Raw genomic sequence first — 24,886 nt, forward strand, 5'->3', positions numbered from 1 at the left:
CCAACTGAACAAATCACTGAAAACAAGTCTGACCTCAGAGAAGCTATGTGAAGAACAGCAAAGGCAACATTCCTCCTTCCTTGATCAAAACCCATTGCCAGTTTACCACATCAAGTCTAGAAAGACAAATCTAGTTGAGGCCTCAGAACAAGGCTTAATCACCTTAACATTCAAATCATTGCAGACTGTTTTGAAATAGTTATATATGTTTAAGAAGAGTGTTTCACAGCCTTTACATCTTCAACCGATTACAGTCTCTAGGCCGAAATTAAATATCAGTACCTACAGACTGCATTTACTTCTAGACCCACAAGACATCTAGTATAGAAAATTGTCAATATCAGGCGATAAATTGGAGATTAGCATATCCCTAAATGAATTATATGATTACATTATTCATTAGAATCATCATACAAAAACATTATGAAAGCAATTTAAGTTGATGGATCGAGTTTTACCAATAGAAGGATGAGAACCCTTGGATTTATATTTGCTTCCACATTTTACATAGAATGAACTAACCCAATCCACAAGTCTAAACATAAGAATAATCATTGTAATCATTACATAGATTATCAACTGAAAAAATTACAATAACTCGGGTACACAGACACACAACGATCAGCAGAAAGTTGAGCTCTCACAATTGCCCATAAAAAAATCAGGATCTTTATACGCAAATCATAACCACAACTCGAGCAACATTATAGCACCAGAAGATAAAGTTCCAACTGTGAAGATATAAAAGCATGCACATGTAAACTCTGTAAACACTATCTGCCTTCAGAGGCATAGCATGCCAAACTGTTTCTTATTGATGTTCAACACTAGACTGACTTTTGACACCTCTGTCAAAAACAAAGCTGAAGACCAGATAAAAGCAGCAATTTGATTGTCTCGCACCACAAAACCTAAGAATCAACAGTGGTGCTTCAGTAGCATGTATTGTATTTCACTAAATGTACAGAGGGCTGTGAAAATGTAAGACGTGCAGCAGGATCGCCGAAAAAGTGGCAAATTAGTGATATGGGCATTTCAATCTGCATGAGCAATTCTGGCCTTGTATCGATCTCAGATTCAAACCAGAACACCTTTATCTCCAACTTAAGTCATTTGGGTTTAAACAGCTCTATTAACATCACACTGGGCTTCAATTACAACTTAATGTGCCCAATAACCAACACCCTTTGGGTGAGATAGACCCATGAAAATGAAGCTACCAAAACCTGCAGAAACTGACTATCTTCGTATCTCTTGTTTGAGTTCAAATCTATTTAAATCCCACCCTACTTCGGGTTCCTTTCTCTTAAAAGAGTCTGCTGATGCTGATGATTGCCGGATGACTCTAGTTTGGCCATCTGTTATCAAAGGACCTTCCAAAACTGCTACATGTTTTGATCCTGCTCGTTCTTCTTTACCCTCTGCTTCAAAAGTCTCTGGGCCAGAATTCAGATCCAAGTTTTGTCTGGGCCAGATTCTATCATTGTTGGGAGTTGGAATTTTTGTCAATCCCATTAAGTAAGGATGACGGATATGGGGCGGAAGAATTGCACCAGAGGTCAAAATCTGAGAAGCACCTGGAGTGAATGGGTGAGAACCTGAGGAGTCCAAGAAAGATGCAGAGACAGCAGGAAAAGAGGCAGAGCTGAATCCAAAGGGGTACCCAGTGTATGGAAAACCAGGTGACTGCATTGGATATGAAAATGCTGCAGCTGTAGATGATGAGAACCCATTAGGTGGCCTATATATATCTGTATGGAATGAAGGAATGGCTTGCCCTTGTCCTACACTGAAGAATGTCTGGGGAACAGCCACAGAAAATGGAGATTCTGGCCTCACAGGTGCATATGCTGGCATTGCAACTGCTGGAATTGGTCCTCCAGTGTGAGACCAAGGATTTAGATTTATCATTTCACTAGCCATTTTAAGGCCCACAATGGAGGAAGCTTGATTGCCCACAACTCGTGCATTTCCCTGAGAAGCAATAGAATCATCTGCAACTATTGTGTCGTCCATACAGAGGCCATCATTCAAGTCAAAATCATGCTTAATGCGTTTTGCTCCACCAGAAGAACCATTGTTTCTGCTAGAGATGTCCAGTACTTCAGTCTTCCTGTGATCTGAAATTAAGGCTGGTCCATTTTCTTCACTGTCATCTGCACGGTTCAGATCCAAATCAAGTTTCACATTCGAGTGTATATTACTTGGGGTGGCCAGCAGTGTAGGAAATTTTGCAGTAATTGTTGTCCCTTCTTCCAGTAGACCCTCGTCGGCAACATTGAGATCGAAATCAAAAAGAGGTTGAGGTGCTCTTTTGCCTGGGGCCAATGGCATATCTGTTTCAGTTGCAGCTTGGCACCTGTCTGAAGTTCTTCCAGTTTCATTTGCAGCTTGGCACCTATCTGGATTCCTATCTGTTATTCTTCCATCTGCTTCAGTTGCATTTTGGCACTTATCTGGATTCCTATCTGGAGTTCTTCGAGGTTCAGCAGGGCGAAAAGCACTTGTTGCTGCAGAGCCTCTCCAGCCCAGCTCACCTTTTCCTTTAAGAGGACTCGCTGGAGGTATAAATGCTCCTTTTGTAGAAGCTACAACTGCAATTGGAACGCTCAAGCTCGAAGAAGAAATCGCAGAATTAGAAACAACTGAGAAGCTTGGAATAGAAGAAACAGGATAAGAAACTGCAGCTGGCTCTTGTGGGCCTTCATCTAACATGATTCCTTCATTCAAATCAAAGTCGTGCTTTTCTGGTGCTTCAATATCAGTAGATGATGCAACCTCCGTGGTCTGATCTGGAGTTGCTGTCCTACTCCTGGTACTGTTTGGAACTGCCAAAACTTCAGGCAAAAGATTGCATATTGTGCTTTGAAATGGCCTGGATGAAGATGGGATCCCGTGCTGGGCCTCATCAACAGCATGTTTGAGCTTATTTGGCTCGTGTGGCCAACCATCAAAAGCTTCAGAGCTGCAAGCTGAATTTTCCCTTTCTCTGTAAGGAGGACACGCTGTGGGTTGCTCTACCGCTTTGGAATCACACTTTTCAGTGTTCCCTCCTTCCACCTGACAAGTTATTGCATTCATTGCGCTCAAGTTCCCATCAAGCTGGCTATGCATACCCATATCAGACTTGCCAGCATCCTTCAAGCAATCTATGAGCTTCGGTTTGCATTCCTTGGCAACTTGAGACTCTATGTTATCTTTTGATATGACCATGCTTTGATGGCTTGTCTCTGTTTCCAAAATATGTTTCTCTTCCATTTCTTGCTTCACTTCCTTCGCTACTTGCATAGCCACATCCAGTGCATCTTCACCTGGAAATCTAAATGTAGGCTCTGTGGCAGTTTTGGTTCCATCATCCTTCTCATCCCTACCATTATCCTCCTCTCCTGAAGACCCATACCTTCCACTTCCGGAGATAGTAAATGAAGTGTCCACTGTAGTTCTCTTTGGATGGTGTAAGAGCTGTTTCTTGTCCAAAGCATCTTTACTTGCCATATCAAGTGGAGAACCATAATCTCTAGATAGGTCTGGTTCAACCTCCCTTTCTTCTGGCTTCTGATCTCCATGAGACTTGCCAGATGGAGAACTTGATAAATCATTCTGCAAATCATCCAATGTTCTGTCATCCCAGGGCAGAGTGTTTCCTTCTAAATTCTTCTTGGGAGATCTATGATCCAAAGTAATTTCTTCACCAGCTGCTGTGTTTTCATCTGACTGCCCCATACCTACAGCTCCAACTCCTGAATTCCGCGTTTGACGGTCAATGCTAGGTCTATGACAATCACCCATTTCTTTAGCATCCGTTGCATCTGCAACTGTCTGGGCATGCATGGCACCAGTGTTTTGCTGTTGTTTAATTGAATCTGCTGAAAATTTTTCCCTATCATGTTCCGTATCTTTTAAGTGCTTGTTCTTCACAGGCGGAGCAAAAACATCTTTTTCTGACCTTGAGCTTTCATCTGCAGCAACACATGCTAGGAGAGAGATGCCGGTGTTTTCAGCATCAGATGCTCGTCCACTGGACTTCTCACCCTTCATCCTCTGAATGTCTTGCATCTTGTCATCCATCCACTGTGCCTGACAATGCAAAGGACTTTCTTTGAACGAAGCCGTGCAGCACTGCGTGGAACTGAATGAAAGCTGTGATTCAGAGGAGTGACACTCAACTTCTCCTGTTCTGCACTGCCGACCCATCTCTTCGTTGCCCTTTTCCAAAGGATCAACAATTTTGTCGATGCCATCAGGCCCCGGTGTTCTAGTACCGATAGCAGCCCTTGCATCCTCTATACAGGATGTTGTTTGCGACCTGCTTCTCCCATCAAACGACTCCATGCCAAGAGATGAATGTCCGTCCAAAGGTGAGCTCCTGCTTGTCGTCACTCCTCCTTCCACGGCAGCATTGAGAACATTGTTCCTTCCACTGTTAGGAACTCTGCAATTCGATCTTTGGTTGCTAGATGTCTCCAGTTTGGCCGACTCACTTGGAGATTTATCTGATGTAACCGACATACTGGACGATTTATCCATGTTCGTTGATGCGCTCCTGCTCCAGACAAGAGGCTTCCCTGACCCAACATCCTTAGAAGTCCCATTCATTCCGATCCCCAGATTTCCTTTAGCGGATACATGAGGCGTAGAGTTCCCTGCCTTAGAATTTGCAGAGACATTAGTCAATGGACCGGCACTTTTATTTGGTCCATTTGACCATATCCCGTCACCTAGTGACTGATTATTGCTGCTCCTCTCATCAGGAACTGATGCACCACCAAACATTTCTGCGGGCGAGTTGCTTCCAGATTGTATATGGCTAGCTGAATTTTCCTTGATCATAGCTGGGCTAGTCTTTCCCAGTGACATAGGAATGGGGTTAGTCAAAACTTCTCCTAAACTTGAGCTATTGTTATGTCCACTCACCTTCACAGTAGCAGTACATGCCCCGGAGAATCTTACAACCCCGTCAACAGACCCTCTTCCAGACTTCAAGAGATGAGAAGAGTCATATGATGCTGCTGGTTTACAAGACCAACCCGGACCCTGCACTGAACTGCTCTTTGTTATATCCCCTGATTGTTTGCACTCTGCCTCAACTTTCTTTTTCCAGGTATCCACTAGCTTCTTTGCCCTCTTGTGGATTTCTGGATTCTTGTGGTAGCGTAAATTGTTGACAGATTTTCCGGCATGACAGGATTTCAAAGCATCTAAATCCACAGGCAGCTTCTCCAAAGCCTTGATTATGTTCAACAGCAAATCCTCTATGTTTTTCTCGGTTTCTTTTGAACTGGCACCCCCGCCCCCTACTTTCCCTCTCTGAGCTTCCTGAAGCCATTCGTTTAACAAGCCTAGTCCACCGAGCTGGAGAAATCTGCTCAGGCAATCCTCTCTATCTGTGGCTACAATCAGACCGGCAAGCCATGTTCTATACACCACATGGCTAGAAAACTGCCTCGAATTGTCATTCAGGTCGTGGTGAAGCATAATATCATAGAGACGATCCACACCTGCAGAGTTGAATAGAACTCCACTTTTATCCAGAAAATTGCTCATATCCTCAATTTTGTTACTACCGCCATTGCTGCTATTGATTCTCTCGCGTCTTGGGCGCTTGGAATCATTATCATCGGGCTTTGCAGACCGATCTCTCTCCTGAGGGTCAGCGGTCTGGTGGCTGCCCCTCTCTCTTTTCCTGCTTTTACCAGAAGCAGAGTAATTTGTGGCAGGTGGATGGTCAGAGTCAGATTTGAGCAGCTGCTTGGAAGAATCATGTCCACTGTGAGGAGGACATGATGGAGGTCCTCCTCCTCCAGCCTGCACAGCTGGCTGCATTGCAGATCCCCTCAAAATCAACAGTCAAACTGCTTCTTCCAGATGCCAATACCTGATCATCAAACAGCCATAACCAACAAAGGATTTAGCAGACAACTCCACTTTCACAGCTACAAGAACAACCATGATAGAAAAGGAAATAAAATAAAGACAATCAGAGGAAAAAATACATGTATCTAAAACCTATCCAGTCTCCTTGAAATACCCCTTTGACGCCAGGAATGCAAGAAAAACATATAAACAAGCCAATATGGGGAGACAATTAAAGATACACCCAAAACTGTATAAAACATCATAAAAGAACCCCCAAAGAAACCCTCCTGCTGAAAAGCTAGTTACTACTTTTCAATCATCTCACAACCCAAAAAAGCCTGAACTAAAAAATAAAAAAGATCAGGTCTGCAACTGTAAATTAGGTGCCCAAAATAAGGGCAAAAATAATTTTACTTCTGAAAAAGCTGCAGGCCAGAGACCTCAGTTAACAACCTATACAGGGCGTGAATCCCAAAACAGCTGCAAGGAAACCCTGTAAAAACAGCAAAGAAAAACCATTCCGGAGATTCTATAAGCCAGACCGAGCAATTTTCTCAATGGGGAATTTACAGCTGTTCCAGCAACCATTTTTTACAGATCCGAAACCTCAAACAGAAAGGCCCAACCCCCATAACCTACCGAGAATGCGGCAACAACTTGTCAAAGAGGAACCCCTGCAAAAGGATGAGTACTGAGGCTTGGTTGCTGGCTTTCTCAAATCAGCGTGCCCAGATATGCCCAACACGGAGACCTTCATCCGGGGTTTGTTCTCCTCATATTGGGTTCAATGCTCTGTTGTTGGTTTTCTCTAAGAAACACACCCACATGCCAAAGCATGCACACAGGGTTTTCACCCCGGCATTTTTCATGTGGGTTTCAGGGCTTTTCTACCTGCTTTCTTAGTGAAACACCCCCACCCCTCCACAGGATCAAACATGCTACAACACAGAGACAGAAAGAAAAGATTCCTCCTCATGGCTTCTAGGGGTACTTCATCCTAACGCTTTTCACATGAATTCAGAGGTTCCAGAGCTGGATTTTCATTCCTACCCCACCCAATACCGAAAGCTCTTCAAGGCCTTAATCAGCAAGACCAGGCCACCTTTTCAGAAAACGACATAGGCCTGCTATAGACCGAGATCAAGGACACCAGAAATCAGACCAGGAGGGCGGTCTACCCTACAAAAACAAAGGCACCCAAAATACAAACTGTGAAACCCATGAACAAGTTTTGCTCCAAGGATTGCGAGATCACCTATTGACAGAAGGCGTTCCAAAACCTGTTGGAAATCACCCTCCTCCTCTGGCATTCATCTCAACCAAAACTCTTCAACAGATCAGATCTCCCAGGTGGGTACTCTGTTCCTATTGCCCAGAGACTGCCAAATTTACCTCCAAAGGTCCAATCACCTCGTTGGCGTTGCGTAAACCAATTAACCCAGCAGGTACTGATCGATTCTCCTCCTATTACAGTACCAAAAATCCAAGTAACCTCCTGATTACCCAAGTACCAAAATCCCTGTCAGAGTCTGCAACAAATCACACTTCCGCCAAATCTATGGCTAATACCTCTCTACTTAACCACATTCGATCATAGGCTCCGCGAGTCCCACTGCACATGCAATTCTCCCGCACCCAGAAAAGGAATACAACTCAAAAATTCACACGTCTGCACTGCCAAATTTCCGGCAGAGTTTCCCGTTGGCTAATATATGGGTTATTTTTCCCATGAGCTCTAGAAAAGTATTGTGTTTTCCCACACGGCCTGTGGGAGTGTGAAGGTCAAATAAAAAATTCTGTTTACCGATTTCTAAATTCCGTCACTGAATCAGAAATCCACTGCACAATTTGGCCCTACAAAATTTTGATTAAACAAAATTTCGAAATGATTTACTCTGTTAATCACGCTATCACACCGACCGAAGAAGCTGAAATCGGACAATGAACAACAACCACCCTGTCACCATCCGTACACATCCCATCCCACATTCATCTCGCCGGCCGCTTGCCTGCACTGCACATGCCTGCCTGGGCGCCGGCGGATTTTCTTGCCGCCGGTGTCAGAGAAACGTCGCTTTCCACCGGCGTGACAAGGATGCCACGCGTCGCGTTGTGCGCGAAGATACCGGCGCTGGATCGGGGGAGGGAGCAACCGGCCCACTAGAAACCAGAGGTCAACTGCCTCTCTGCCGGACCCCGCCACAACAAATCGGGTTCCTCACTCGGCGACATCTCCCGGCGCCGGCGGTGACGTTAACAGATTCCCGGCTGCTGACGTTGCATCACCTCTAACAAGCGCGCGGTTCTCACCGGTCTGACCAGTCAGAGCGCGGAAAACAGAGGGGGACGAATGGTGTGGGAGTTGAGCATAACAAGACAAACACTCGTTAAATACGGCCGTGTTGTTTGGTTTTGTCCGTGTGGGATATTGTTTATTTAGGTTTTTAAATATTTGTGTTTCCTTAACTTCCCCACGAGTGCACCGCAGGCCATAATTATCAGAACAGAAGAGACCCTACAATATTCCATTCGCTCCGTATAATTTTCTAAACTTTACATGAATTTCCCATGAAAGAAATTCCGGCCTAGATTTCCTAAGTTTATTTAAAAATAAATGATCCACCCTATCCCTCTTTCTATGGAAATAATATTAAAGATCTCGTTAATCGAGCAATTCATGTGACTATTTGAGGTGACTTATTTTCTCATTGCTGGAAGAGAAATTATAATTTTTTCCTATTTTTATTAAAAAAAATTATTGTTATGGTATAACTATTATCCTATATTAAAGGTATTTAAGAAAAATATTTAATTTTGTATAATAAAAATTATGATTTTTAAAAATTATTTAAATAATTTCGCTAATATAAATAATGATAAATTTGAAAAACCAAAAATATAAAATATGTGACTCTTAAACTATAATTTTTTTTTTTTAATGATTATTAATATTTTCAAATATATTTTGATAAATATAAATTAAAATATTAAAAATAAAGATAAAACATATAATTTCTAGAAATCCCAATTTTTTTAAAATAACACATTTTTCTACATTATGATAAGCAAATATAATGCACAAAATAAACATGGTAAGAGTAAAACATGAAATTTCTAGAAAATCATGTTTTTTAAGTAACACATTTTTCTACCTACAACATATCCGACATCATATTAAATTAATATAAAGTTAAATAATGTACAAAATAAACATAGTAATCTAATAAATGAATAAAAATCAGTGTCTTCTTGGTAGTTGCAAATTAATCAATATATAAATTAAATAAAGTAACCTAATAATTGGACAATTTACCTTTTTTCTAGTTGAAATTCTCTCCGAATTGGATAAAAATGTTTGAAACTTTGACTATACAAGTTCACTTATAAAGCTTTTGACTTATTTTAAAATAATCTATATGGCTAGATCAAATGGAAACTTTATTTTAAAATTTAAAAAAATTAAGTTTTTCTATTTAATTGCTCGCTTAAAATTACATTGCCCATTTAATAATCTATACTCTAGTCTCTCTTGGTATTGCTGAATTTCAAGTTGGGAATATTTAATATAATGGAAATTTTGGATTGATGAAGTTGTTGTTTCCAATTTTAAAATAGACCCAACACTATTAATATTTAAATTGGAGTATGCAAAGTTAACTTTTATATTTTTAATACCATCAAACCTTAAAAAATTCTTATTAGATTTCAAGTAAAAAATGTGGATTTCTCTTTCTATTATATTGAAGTATTAGATAAAAGAATCAATTAATAATGTATTTAGATTATGGCTATACTCACCATGGAATCATCTCATCATGGAGCAAATTTCTTTTTTGGCAATTTTCTTTTTAATAAAATCTAACCATAGAAAATCACATTTTTTATAATAAAAATATGCAAATCCATAAATTCTAGCTGTACAACTCTCATTCTCATTCGAATAACTCAATAAAACTTGTAATTCCAATCATCCGTCAAAACTCATATCACATTAACAAATAAAAATACCAAAAACTATGTGTGATTTGCTACAAGACTAACTTACTCCTATTCACTATATATTTGTACATAAAATAAATAAATTTAAAATTACTATATTTAAAAAAAATATATAACATACAAATTTTTAGTGTGAATGAGATTGATAACATAACATTACTAACTAAAATGAAAAAATGTTATTGCTCTTCGTATTAAAAAGTGAAAAAGAAAGTTAGAGAATAAAGGTAATGATCATTATAATCATAAAAAGATATATTCAAATAATTTAATATATGCCTATTCTTTGAGTCTAATCAACATGTTAAACATGTCATTTCGTGAAGAAGTTAATAGCTCACCTCAACCACTTGGTTTACCTTTAATTGACAAAACTTTTATACTATATTAAAAATATATATAATTACCCTATTTAAAACACTTATAAAATTGGATTGTCTTTACTTTTAAGATAGTAAGAATATACATCTATATGATGTATTCAAGTTGTTATTATTGAAATAAGTGGACAAACACAAATTATAGCTCATATCAACCACTTGGTCTACCACAAAACTTTTATACTATATTAAAAATATATATATAATTACTTTATTTAAAACACTTATAAAATTGGATTATCCTTATTTTTAAGATAGTGAGAATATACATCTATATAGATGTATTCAAGTTGTTATTATTAAAATAAGTGAACAAACCCAATTTTTTTGGTAAGTTTATTTTTTTTTTACAACTATATAAGGTTTTATTTTAATTTATTCCTTTTTAAATTTCATTGAACCAAAACACTTAAAAATAAAAATATGCCATAAAAGTGCTCATTAATTAAATAAAATTATAGCTTTTAACAAAATTCTTTTAAATTTGGAAAAAGTTATAAAAAATAGTTTGAATTTGTCCATAATTAACATACTTCATTCTAATGATAAAAAAAAACTTATTATCATACCTTTTTCAGATATGGCAACATCTCTGTCATATTGGGCTAGAGAACACCTCTTGCTGAAATAATAATAATAAAAAACTCTAAAAATGTGACACCCTTTTTCTATAATTACAAATTTCTCATTAATATTACATTCAAAAGTAAAATAGAAATTGTTGAATTGAGGCTTCTGTGACCCATATCAATTTAATGAGAAATTTTTCGGCGTAAATCACATGAACCAGCAAGTGTGGTTCATCGTGAGGACAAGTTGAAGAATCAGATCCAGCCTTGCATATTAAATATTAAATAGTAAGAGTAGAACATCCAACTGCTATATTTAATAAATAAGTCAATTCCAATGAATAATAAATTGATAGTTAGTTATATATTTATTAAAATAAAGGTTAAAGGGACTTAAAATAGATAAATTTATAAAAATAAATTATTTTAAATTAATAGTTAGTTTAAAAATTATTAAATATATAAATAATTAGCTATATTTTTAATAGTCGTTAGGAAATATAGCTGTTGGATGTTCTGCTCTTACTATTTAATATGCAAGGATGGATCTGATTCTTCAACTTGTCCTGACAATGAACCACACTAGCTGGGTCGAAATGCGTCGACAAATGAAATTTCATGTGATTTACGCTCAAAAATTTCTCATTAAATTAAAATAGAAATATAATTTAAACAATTCAAAAAAAAAAAAAAAGTGAAATAATCCTTTGCCTCAACAACAAAAAACAAAAATATTTTTACTCCCAACCACACTCGTTGGTTCGAAAGACGTTGACAAATATTTCATAATGTGATTTACGCCGAAAAATCTCTCAAACTGGATATGGATCACATAAGCTCAATTCAACAAAACTATTTTTTTTTACTAATTGTTTGGTTTAATTAATAGACTAAATGATTTTTTTTTCTGAGTATTTTTTTGGTCAATTTTGTTCAAAAACCAATAGAAATTCTTAAAAATCATAAGTTTAAGTTATTTAATTTACAAAAATGAGTGTCTCTAAGATTTTTCAAAATATTAAATCCACTTATACATTTAAAAGTGTATTTTAAATAACAAAAAATCATAATCTAATTAAAAACTGTATTATGTAATTTTAATAAAAAAACATTATTTTAACCAAAGCCTTTTGGTAAAAAAGAGAGAAAAAACCAACAAATATAATTCATCGAGTAAATAAGATAACTAATTCATCGAGTAAATAAGATAACACAATAGCATTAATTAATATTATTTGAAAATCCACCATATTAATTCAACCACTCCAAAAAAAAATCCCATCATTAGTATACATGAACCTCAATCACCGGAATTATTAATATGTTATTTTCATCACTTTCTTGTTTGACGAAGAAAATCGATTGTACAAAAATAATATGACTGGGTTTATTTCACATGAATTTTCAAAATAGTAAATGTCGATTCAACTTACTTGTCCATGTTAAAGTGCAAATGATTGGTAAATGGACAAACTTTGTAGAGAAATTTTAGTTGTGAAAAGTTTTAGGGTTAAATTTTAATTATTTAAAAAAAAAAATTAGTCATGGAAATTAAACCTTTACCTTGTGATTGTGAAATGAAAAAGACTATAAATATATAAAATTCCTACTTTGGATATGGATGTTGTCCCACAAAGTAAGCCCTACTTTCAACTTTTTTATCATTGCACTAAGTGTCCCCATTTCTTTGTGGGACACACTCATACTACTAAGAAGTGTAAAGGTGCCCTAGGGAAGGGACGGTATCTGTCAACGTGGCCCCATTAGGCAAGTTCCCCTCAATCAATATAAAATTCTCGGGGAAGGATCGATAGTTAAGCTTTCGGTTAGAAGAGAAACGTGCTTTTTAAACTTTATGCATAGGCACAAATAAAAATTTGGAACGCTAAAAAAAGGTTAGATTACCTACACAACATGCATAATGTTTAGTAAATTAAAAGGTTTGATCTTTCAAATTAATATAGATGTCGACCCACCTATTTGGGAAGTTTGAAAGGTGGTTTGATTGTGATGGGTAACAAAAAGAAATTATGCTAGATTGCTAGGGAATTGCGAAGGTGGGATCCTCCATGTGGATTTTGTCACTGTCTCACATGAAGTCAAAAGTGAGAACATAGTCATGTAAAGTTGTGTCGGTGATGATTAAGATATTCATAGGGTATCTGATGCAATGAACCTAGGGAGTCAGGGACTATGATGATGATGATGCATAGGATGACCTAAGATTGGAAGCATGAAAGAAGGAAGGATTATGGTAGGGGCATGCCACTCATGACTCTGACCCTGCTCAGGGAAGCTAAAAGGTTAGCTTATTATGGAAGACAAAGCTAGATGCTAATGATAGTTACAACTATTATAGTTTTTGGAGGATGGACAACAGATGAAGTAGGTTGGGAAGATATAACAATTATGTTAAAAAAATAAAATGATAGTTAATAGGCCAGTGTTTTATTTAGAGAGGGAATATTTGTAATTGTGAAGGTAGTTGATAAAACATTAAATATTCATGCATTCGATATTATTATTTTAGAAAGTTATTTTAAAAAATAATGTATTAATATTATTTAAAAAAATAAAAATGTTTTACTCGGTGAAATATTAATTATAATTAAGTAACAAATTAGTTGAAAAAGGAAATAAAATATCAAGTTGTATATATGTTTTCAAGAATAAAATTTGTAGGGGTTTTGTTTTACTAATGGAAGGTGACTCATTATTAATTATAATAATGGATAATTCAATATAACTTAATAAAATTTAAATTTTAAGAAATAGATTTATTTATTTTATTATATAAAATATATATATATATATATATATATATTTGTTTTTTTTGTTAACTAGCGGAATCAGCAACGGTGGTGGTATCGTACTCGCGTTACATGGGGTAGAATTCCACCCGCTGCCACTATAACCTCTAGGAGGAAACGCCCAGCCCGCAAGAACGGCCCTCGGGTAAGACGAGACTCGAACTCATGACCTGCACAGCGGCACGAACGACTTAACAGATCGTACGTTGACCATGAGACCAAACCTCTGCAGGCTATAGTATATTTGTTTTATTTTTGGAGGGTTTTGACATATTTTCTAGTAAACTCTTCATAACTCTTCCTCCACGATTCTCTAAAAACACTGCAATCCTAAACCTCATCCATATAATATAACAGGGGTGACCAAAGTCTCAAAGGAAAACTTTTTTTTACTCCATACCCAAATATCTAACTTACAGTTGTTTTCAATATCATAATAAGCTTTCTAGCCTCCTATTATCAAATAATAAATTAGTTGGATATATCTATATATATATATATATATATATATGTCTATGTATATATATATGTTTAAAAAGAAATTGTAAAGTTGTTTCCATTTATAAAATAGATAGGTGAAGAGTGACACATTACTAATAATAATGGAGGATAACTCTTGACCCTATCCTCTTGATTGAAGCTAGCCTTTTCCCCATTGAAAGCATGGCTTTGATTAGGTATCTCATGTATAAGAAGTTATATGACATGGAAGCTAAGAAGTTATACGACATGGAAGTTATGCCAGACAAGCAAGGCTGGCATAAGCATGCCTATTCTTGGCTAGACCATTGAGGGGTAAAGGAAAAGATCATCTTGGAGAATAAGGATAATATTAAAATATTATTATTTCCAAATTTAAGGATAAGTTGTGGGATGATAAAGAGTTAGAGGGGAAAAGGAAGCTACCGTATTATAAGGAGGTGATCAACCCCAACCTTACTAAGAAGAAAATATACATTGCAAGATAAGAACTAATTCTCATGAGCTTCAAAGTGAAACAACTCGTTGGTTAATCCCCAAAACACCTTGGGACAAAGAGTTTGTCACATTTGCCATGCTAATAGGGTTGAAGATGAAAAACACTTTCTCTTGGATTACCTAGCTCTTACTCACATCCATTCTAAATTTCAAAATATTTGCTACACTACCAACCTTCTTGACTTCTTAAGTCAAGAAAACTATGGTGATTTGGGAACCGTTCTCTCCCTTCTTTTCCATCATAAAAATAAAATATTAAAGAATCTCAACTAATCTCTTACTTTCTTAAGGTCCAATAGACCATATTGATCTCAACTAATCTCTTACTTTCTTAAGGTCCAATAGACCATATTGATCTTAGTGAACGCTGATCATTATCATCATCATCATAAATTCAATAAATATTAACTTTAATTAAAATTAAATTAAATTTGTATAACAAATTTATCTTAGCTCCAATTTATTTTACTATTTAAAATATATAAATAAATATAATGATTTCTTATTATATTTAAAATATATAAATAAATATAATGATTTCTCATACATATAATAAAAATGAAATAACAATATGATTTTATTGATAAATTAAATAACTATTTAAAATTATATTAGTTTTCTAATACTTATTTAAAATTGTATAATTAATTAAATGTAATTTAAGTTAGTGTATTTTTTTTATAGATTCAAATGATAGGTTTATTTTGATAAATTGGTTCTCGACGGTACTTACGGTTATTAAAAATAAAATGATGAAATTTTATTACAAATAAAATGCTGAAATGTTGATAAAATTTAGAAAAAATATTAATTAAAAAAATTATATAATTATTTTAAATCATATTTTAAAAGATTTTATATTTTTTTAATAAATAATTAGTTTATATATATTTTTATTTGAAAGGGGTTTGTATTTCAAGATATGTGATTTCTTTGCATGTTAGGTAGATTTGAAATTAAAATAGATGTGGATTGATTTAATTATTAATTATAATTATAATTATTAATTTTAAGTTTTTATTTTTATTTTTATTTTAGATTTATGTAATTTTACTTAGTCAAAATGTTTTACTGATCTTTATAATTATTAATTTTATTTTAATTCTTTTTAACAAAATTAAAATAGTAAATAAAGCATTATAAAGCATTAAAAAAAAAAAATTATTAAATTTTATTTTAGTTTTTTTAAACAAAATTAAAATAGTAAATAAAGCATTGCAAACATATTGAATTGAATTGGAAGGCATCCTTCAACACATTGATTTAATTTTTACTTTCCAACCACATTCTCATTTTAACTTTAAATAAAATGCTCAAAAAATATTTATCATTTTTACTTATAAATCTTAATTTCTGGGTAAAAAATATATATAATTTTTCTTGACTTCCTTCGGAAATAATATAACTTTTCACTTAAAATTATGGAACTGCATTTTTATAATATTTGCCTATAATAAATTTGTTAATAATAAATATGCACTATATAATATTATAATTTAAAAATAAGAATTAAAAAAATGAAAATTATTAGATAGTGTTTGTCTTAATGATTTGAATTATCTTCCATAAGACAAAGATTTCATTAAATCAATCTCAATCTCCATAATTTTATATAATATATTTTTTAATAATAAATACAAACTATATAACATTATAATTTAAAAATAAAAATAAATAAAATTTATTTAAAATGATTACATAGTGTTTGTCTTAAGGATTTGTATTGAATTCTCTTCCATAAGACCAGTACCTCATTGAAGTGGTGTCTTTAGAGTCCTTTTAGTTTTATATTTCATCTTTGTTGTTTATGCTCATGTTGATTAGTTTATAGTTTAAATAGATATGATGGGATAGACAATATTCATCTCTGAGTGAGATATTTTTAGTATTTAGCTATAATTTTTGTCAATGAATTAAGACCATTAAAAGTTTAAGTTTTTGTAATGATTTGATTTCGCAAGTGGTAAATTAAAATAACCAAACAAAAAAAATATGTATATGTTATTCGGTTAAATTAATATAAATTTATTTTAAAAAATAAAATAAAATAAAAATATTTACATTGAATATTGGATTCAAAAGTTTTAATATCTAAACAAAAGCATGATATTAAATTATTTTTTCATTATTTTAAATAATTGTTTATGTGGGTTTTTTTCTTTTATAAAGTCATGAGTTTCATTTTTAATGTAAAAATAATGTTAATTGTTTTAAAAATTGAAGTTGATTTACATCTTAATGATAACATTATCATTGATTTTATCCCTTAAATTTTTAAACAAAATATTATTTAAATAGACATTAGTAATCTTTAGTGGTGTAATCACCCTAGTCATTCTAACCCTCACAAGCTACAAGGTCATCAAAATAAGTTTATGCATAGATAATATATGAAGACTACCCCATGGTGCACTCATTCTAGAGGGCTTCCATTCCTATTGACTCTATAATGTATGTAATCTCCTTACCTTAACCGTAAAGTTAATTTCTAATTAATTATGTAGATGACATTATATTGCTTGTGTCAGCATAGATGTACATCGCTATTATGAAAAAATGAACTAGATAAATCTAAAAACAATGTATATACAATCTAAATGCTTGATTAATGAATATGCTGACACAATTGCCTTGGAACTTAGGAGCATTGATACATGCTATGACACAAAAATTGAGAAAATGATAAGGATTTTGTTGGACTTGTCTTACCAAAGCCTGACCATGAAATTTGAATTTAAATCTAATCCCTTTCCCTCTTGTCCAAGGACCAACTAATTTTGAAGGATTTAGTAGTTGGAACAGACACCCTCATAAATATGGAAGTTTGGGTGGCACTTGCAATAGTTCTTCAGAATTTAATGGAAGAAATGGGTTGAGTGCATTCCTTGGATTTTGAACTTGAACCATAGATTTCCTAGGAGAATAAGGTAAATGTGGGATTGTATAGTAGTAGACTACTTTGACTAAGGAAAAATATGGAAGGGGACAAAGGCCCATGAAGGAAAATGTGTGTGAAACATTTACACATGCAAGAATTCAACCAATCATGCACAAAGAGAGACACCCATAGAGAGAAAAGACACACAAATTCTTGAGCAATGAAATTCATGAGTAGAATGTTGTCCATCTCAAGTGAAATTATGGTTGAAGCATTATGGATGATTAAACTACATTTTGGGTGCCCAAATATTCCCAAAAAAGTTCAAGTCATGGACTAAAATGATGTTAGTGTGTTTTTGGATCCCTAAAAATGAATTTTGCTTGGAAAACATTTACAAAAAGAGCTATGGAATCTAGTTGGGAAAAGAGTGACATTGGGTGGGGAAATCATTGAGGGACTATAGAGTAGTGAAGGGATTCCCTTATTTTCTTTGTTAACCAAGCTAGGAAGCCTCTAGATATTGCAAAGGTCTATACTCATTTGGGAAGAGATATTGTTGATTTTACATAGACATGAAGGAGATTTTCTTTCACTTGGACCAATTACCAATGATTTATTAATTCCCCCCTTATGGTATCATGGCTTGGCTAAGGGTTGATCAACTGTAGAAAGTTGATGTGCAACTGGGCCCATAGTTGGGTGGAAAATGCTCCTTCCTAAATTGATTTCTAGCTTAAAAGTTCAAATAACTGTTTCCTATGTACAATTGGTTATTATCCATTTACTCTTAAATAAAGTTGGTGAAAGGTTGTAGTGTTTAATTTTCAATAATGGAAAATATGTTTATATAATTATGGAATATATACATATTCATGCAAATATCTAAAGATGTGTTTGAGTTTTTATATTTCGGCATGAATGTATATTGCTCCAACTTTGCAAGAGCTTTTGGGTATAATTTGGTGTCTAAAGTGAAGAAATTTGTTTACATAATACTCTAGTGTATTTTTGGAGCAAAGACTTACTTAAATTATGGTGAGAAATAACTCTTAGTAATTACATTTATTTACCTCGGTATGAAGAATGTTTCAACTTTCCTTATGCATACTGTCTATGCATATTATTTGATGCAAAGAATACACTTCCTAAATTTGATTGAATTCCTCATTAGAGATAATTATCTTTAATGTCTAATGCAAATTATCCTAGATTTGTTACAGAGTTTGTTAAATTCTACTCTATTGGTAGTTCAAGGAATTCATGAAGTTTTTACCAGTTGAACACGTTAAATTTCATCAATGGCTGATAATGTCATGGCGAATCAGCAGGCTAGGTAAATATTTCAAAAGATAACGCATTAAATTTAGCTTACAGTTGAAAATACCATCGAGAGCTCGATGAATTTGGCAAGGTTCTAAAAGTTACATGACAATTTTTGTTGATGCTCGTAAATTTTCTAAAGGTTACATGATATATTTGCAATTAAAATTTTTGTCAAAGTTTCGACAAATTTGGCAAGGTTCTAAAGGTTACATGAAATTTTTTACCGAACGCTGAAAAAACCATTAGGGTTTCGACGAATTTTACAAGGTTATTAAAAGTTAAATGTTAAAACTCACCTCTAGATGATAATCCCATTAACGGTCAATGAAAAATTTGGGGTATTTTTTTTATTAACAGATTGACGAAAGCTTGGGGCTAAACTCACCGAAAGTTCACAAAAATTTATGAACTTTACCCCATCAATGATTGGGGAAATATTTTGAGTTGCACTATGGACAAATGGTAAACTCTCCTGGTCACCAATGAAGCCTTCGACAATTTGGAATTTGGCATGTGGTTTGGTTCCCATGTGAGTTTTATTTGCATGTGGGATTATCTTATTACTTAATAATGGTGATACTATATACATGGAATTAATGGAATAAGTTTAATGTAAATTTCACTCATGCTAATACACATAAAGAAAAAAATGGAGCTAGCAGATGACATGGCAGGGATGGATGGCCTAGGTGCTAACTCAACACCCCACTTGGTGTGACATGTGCACTGGGGTGCCACATCATCTGCCACATGGAAGTTTCTTAGTAGTGCTAACATGGTGCTAAAGGTGAAAATCTTCAAACAATCATATCTCAATGATATGGACTCAGATTTCAATAAATTGTATACTAGTAGAAAGTCTCGATGAGAAGAAGATGATGCAAATCTCAACAATTGTTTTTTATTTGAATGAGAAAAGTGAAAATTCGATAACCCATACCCTCAACAAGGTATGGGTATGCTATAGAGCGGTATCATATTAGAGTTCAAACACTAGACTTGTTTGGGCTAGATATAGAAGAATAAGGTATATTATTAGAGATGTGGATCAACATGAAGCTTGAAATGCCAGAGATAGACCACATAGTTAGAATTGGTAGAGAAATGAATCCGGTATTAAGCCAACATAGAGAAAAGGTTCTATAGAAAAGAATACAATAGTGAGGTTACATGGTATGGGAACCATGATTACTAGATATAACAATATGGTTGTATACTCCTAATTTGTCAAAAAATAAATGTCACAAGATTTGTGTCATAGGTAACATATCTTTGTTAAGAGATTGAGAGAGGATTGTTAGATGCACTAAATGAATAAATTTAGTGGAATATTATTTCCAAAGTTGTGAAAAATACGATTAGGATGTTGATTAAATTTCCCCTAAATAACTCATTAGAATGATGATTGCAGAAGTATATGGGTAAGTGATGTAGCCATACAAATGAGGGGGAATCTCTCAACTTGTCTCTTGTTATTTTGAATGTTTTCCTAAAGTTTTGAAAAGGTTTTTATATGGTAGAAAATAAAGAGCATATGCATGATAGAATTGCAATAGATTAAATAAAAAAATGTGTGTGCATCGATAGGCATTAGGAAATTGATATGTTGGGTGCATATAATAATGAATGAGCATACATATAGCATGAATGAAAACTCAAAGTAGTATGTTGTTGTAAGATGATTATGATGAATAACCATGGTTAATGATGAACATGTAATCAAGAATAGGTTGACGGTATGGATGGAGAAGCTAAAAAGGATGTTTCATATAGTCTTGTCAAGATAATGCTATGAATAATAAAGTGTTGATTGATAGGTTGGTAAACAGGAATTCAAGAACCTTCTCTGAAGTACCAACTAATTAGGAAACATCTAATAAACTATTGATATCCATGCAAGTATGGCTTTGGTATGTTCAAAATATTGAGAGGGAATTAGGTAAGAATTCCCTTAGTGAAAACCTAATATTAGAAATGATATGAATACATAAATGAAAACTAAATCAAGTGTTGATATCGGCTATGCTCTAGATGATGTTAATGGTTAGCTAATAATTCCATGATACATGGAATGAATGATTTCTTGTTATTGGCTTCAATATGCAAGATGGAAACATGTTATGCTTAGGCCCGTGAGACGTGACACTCAAATGGATGTAAACTCTCATAAGGAAAGATGTTAAATTGCATTTAATAGATGTACAACAATGATGAGAAAAAGGTGCATGTAGTACAAAATCATGTTAGTGTGCATGATTGAGGTATTATTTGAATGCATGGTTAAGTGCATAAAGTGAATGTTTGTTTATGAATATTCACCTAAAATGGGTAGGTAAGAAATTGAAATGATAGAGTTGGTACTAACTCATGAAATTGAGGTCATATTAGGGTTTTTCGAGTATTGCAACTAGGGAAAGTTGCATTTTGATGTAGTCACATATGAATGGACTACAAGAATGCTTAGATTTAGGTAGTAGAATTATGAAATGATTAAGATAAAAACTAAGTGTTATGGTACTATTATATTAGATTTGATCTACTAGTTGCAAATCTGATTTCAGAAGACTGATATATTTAGATACTAATATGGTCTTGTGAAATGCTTGTGTTGTCTAGAATGATGAGCTGAATCTAGGAGGAACAAAAAGCCCAATCAATAGTAACTATTCAAGGGGAATGGAGCAAATTTATTGTGAATTCTAGGATATGCAAAGGAATTAAAGGGGGAACAAATGACTCTCTTCCTTGCTAGTATTTTATTAGGGATAAAAGAGTTAAAATGTAAAAATATAAGCCTAAGAACATTAATGAAATTTAGAAGGGAAAGTAATTGAATATCAAAATTTCACTAATAAATGCATCAATAGAATGCTTAATAAAGTGCATTGAAATGTCCAAGGCATGTTAGATATTGAATAAGGATTTAAAAGTGTTAAGGCATCTTATTTTCAACTGGATTAATAAGCTGTTGTAATTGTGAATTTGTTATGTGATCAGGAATGGTTGAAGATGATGATGATATGGTTTCCTCACAACCTCATATAGAGAACAAGGGAAAATAATGCCCATCAAAAAGTTAATGAAGGGAACATGTAAGCTTCTAAGGAGTATCAACCAAGTTGGGTAACATAAGGAATAATGGATGAAACAATGTAGGTATGGGTTGGTCATACCATAACAATGGGAAATTTGAAGAAATGGGTAAGAATTACTTCAAGGTTAAGTTGTACCTTTAATGATATGGATTATGATTAAATGCAAGTGAGTTATAAATTCCTAAGAAATCCTTGGAACAAAGGCATTATTCTCAAACCATAGCCCTATGAGATACATTGATTACCATGAGTCATGTGTGTGAAATGTGTTGTGCATGCTATAGCAGCTAGAGGGACGCCTTAGATATGAGACTCTATAAGCCTCTCTTTAACCTTCCTATGTAAGAAAGCCTTAGTTAAGAAGGATCACCCAAGGGACTGCTTAACAAAGAAGGGGATGATTGAGCCTAGAGGGTGAGTAATTGTAAGGAAGAAGAGATTCAAATATATTGTGGAAGAATTCATGTCACATGCTCATTACGATCATGAAGGCATTGGTTATGTCTATGTAAATAGTGATCTGAACCTATGGAAGCCTTGTGAATCAAAGGGAAACCATATAGATAAGTACTATGTTGAAATTTCATATTGTTAAATGCATGTTTATGAGGATGCATTGAGAATTGCATGGTTATGTGATTTTCATTTTGCATGATAGAGTGAAGAAGGATCCCAATAGAATTAAGCCATGTGTGAGGCCATCTTGATGATGGATACATAAATTATATAGCACTACACAGGTGTGCATGGTCTCCTTGCACGTTTGAACACTTGGTTGTAACCTTCTCTCCAACATTGAAGAGCACCTATAAGGATGAGATGCATAAGGGACTGCATGGTAGAGAAGGGGTACATGCAATGTATTATATTGGGTTAGGAGTAAGATTTCCATAGGATTGATAAGGTGTGAAGGACTTGGTTTCATGATGTGTTGATGCATTGCTTTGAACATCTAGAATCATCATGGTGGAATGCATGACATGGGATAAGACATTCTAAAAACTAATGTAGGGATGCATTTTGTGCCCAAGGCCATGAGAAAAGACAAAGTGGTTTCAAATTCAAAAATAATGGTTTTATTATGTAATGATGAGTGCTAGTTATGCACATGTGTTTGAACAATGAATTTCATTCTTTCATTGTGAATGATAGTTGAAAGTGATAAATTTTGTGTGGAAAAGTTTGAGGTTTTGTGTACGCTATTAAATATGCTATAGTAAAGAAATTTATGCTTGAATACCAATAATTGTTTAGTTGATTGCAAGTTATATTATATTGTAGGAGAGTTGGTCTTGGATGTAGCAGACATGTACGACCATAAGGAAGACCAACACTTATCGCAACAATAGGAAAAATGCAAAAAAGGGGAACCTCATGATGAGAATTTGGGTCCATTTATAAAACAAATCAAAACATGGAATCTATATGATGAAAGTTGAAAGGTTTTTGATTAAAAATTTTAAGATATAATCTCATGGTAACTATATGTACATGATACACGTGAGATGATGAAGTTGTCAAGGAAGGATAGGTGATGGTTACTTAGATGGAAAGTTTAGAAAATATGCTACTATTATGACATGAGAACCCTATGATATGCCATGATAATCTGTAATGAAAACTATGAGGTATGGAGCAATCAAGGGATGCATTGTCTGTAAGAATCCACAAGTATCCATACTCTTCCTATGCAAGGAAACCTTTACAACTGATGGATTAATTCCTGAGGGAATGTTTAGTAGAGAAGGGGATGTCTAAGCTTAGAGGTTGAGTGACTGGAAGGAAGATGAGGCCTTAGTAAATAACAAACTAGTTGGCATCATGAGCACATTGGTTATGTCTAAGAAAAATAATGAGATGAGTTGATACGAAACAACCATATGGATGTAAAACCATAAACATACAAATAAGTATTATGTTTGAATAAATATCTTATATTCATTTGTGAAATTCAAGGAAATGCTTATGCATGGGAAAAGGTTTTAATTTGTCTATTTACTTATACATTTTGTAGGCATTTGATGGAATACCAAAGGTCTAGAGGTGGCTAGACAATCGCAATAAAATGAGAAAGGAAGAATGATTGAATAGGACCATGTTGTTGGTGTAACTAAATAAGCATTAAGAAATGTTGCTACAATAAAAAAGAGCATATGGGATGGTGTTGCTACAATCAAAATCAAAATAACACTAAGAGTTGGTGTGAACATCGAGGACGATGTTCCTTTAAGGGGGAGGGGATTGTAGTATCTCGATCTTGACCACCAATTTAATTTGTAATTAATTATGTTGATGGCATTGTATTGCCTGTGTCAGCATGGATGTGTTGCCATTGTGACAAAAATGAAGTAGATGTATCTAGAAACAATGTATATGTAATCTGAATGCTTGATTAATGAATATGTTGACACAATCAACCGAGAACTTAGGAGCAGTTATATGAGTCAAGGGAAAATGACAAGGGCATTATGGGAATTGTCTTACCAAACCCTTTCCATGAAACTCAAATTTAAATATGAAGGACCAGGTAGTTGGAATAGTCACCCACACACACACTACATATATGTATACATACATACATACAGAGAGAGAGAGAGCCAATATAAATCCATCTTAACTCTAGATCTATCATGTGAAAAGAAGAATCAAGTCCCTCATGGTGAAAAATGTTTTTAGATTAAAAAAACTTGGAGGTTGATCCCTCTGAGTGTATGATAGATCCAGAGTTAAGATGAATCTACATTAGTGGTTAAAAAATTTCAATAGTGTGCTAATCAGTGTAAGGGATATGTGTAATTTCTTCCATGCTTAACATGGAGTTGACATGTGGTGTGTGCACGCGCACACACACATAGCTTAACTCAAGCTATCATGGGCTGAGAGGGATCAAGTCCATAGAACTAATTATTTACTTTTATTAAAACAACTTGAAAAAAAAAGTTAATCCTTCTTAGCATATGATAGATTCATAATTAAAATAGATTTTTTAATTTTA

General features: G+C 34.2%; 1 protein-coding gene across 5 annotated transcripts; it reads right to left on the minus strand.

Annotated features, from left to right (window-relative positions):
- Positions 1–518: 518 nt before the first annotated feature.
- On the minus strand, positions 519–7,714 carry LOC149237950 (uncharacterized). Of its 5 annotated transcripts, none has more exons than XM_089372868.1 (2): positions 7,112–7,714; positions 519–5,875 (listed from the first exon to the last, which is right to left on the minus strand). In XM_089372868.1, the coding sequence occupies exon 2, from the start codon at positions 5,821–5,823 to the stop codon at positions 1,240–1,242; it is 4,584 nt and encodes a 1,527-aa protein (XP_089228994.1). In that variant the 5' UTR covers positions 5,824–5,875; positions 7,112–7,714; the 3' UTR covers positions 519–1,239. The 5 variants fall into 5 exon arrangements, with proteins under 5 accessions (XP_089228994.1, XP_089228995.1, XP_089228996.1 ...); XM_089372869.1 differs by lacking the exon at positions 7,112–7,714 and adding an exon at positions 6,496–7,101; XM_089372870.1 differs by lacking the exon at positions 7,112–7,714 and adding an exon at positions 6,310–6,474.
- Positions 7,715–24,886: the final 17,172 nt, after the last annotated feature.

The sequence above is a fragment of the Pinus tabuliformis genome, chromosome 8 (assembly GCF_031772625.1).
Source record: "Pinus tabuliformis cultivar Carrire ecotype Pingquan chromosome 8, CPIR1, whole genome shotgun sequence".
NCBI classification, from domain to species: domain Eukaryota; kingdom Viridiplantae; phylum Streptophyta; class Pinopsida; order Pinales; family Pinaceae; genus Pinus; species Pinus tabuliformis.

Excerpts from the sequence above, each read along its gene's own strand:
- LOC149237950 (XM_089372868.1), bottom strand. The coding sequence starts at position 5,823 with ATGCAGCCAGCTGTGCAGGCTGGAGGAGGAGGACCTCCATCATGTCCT.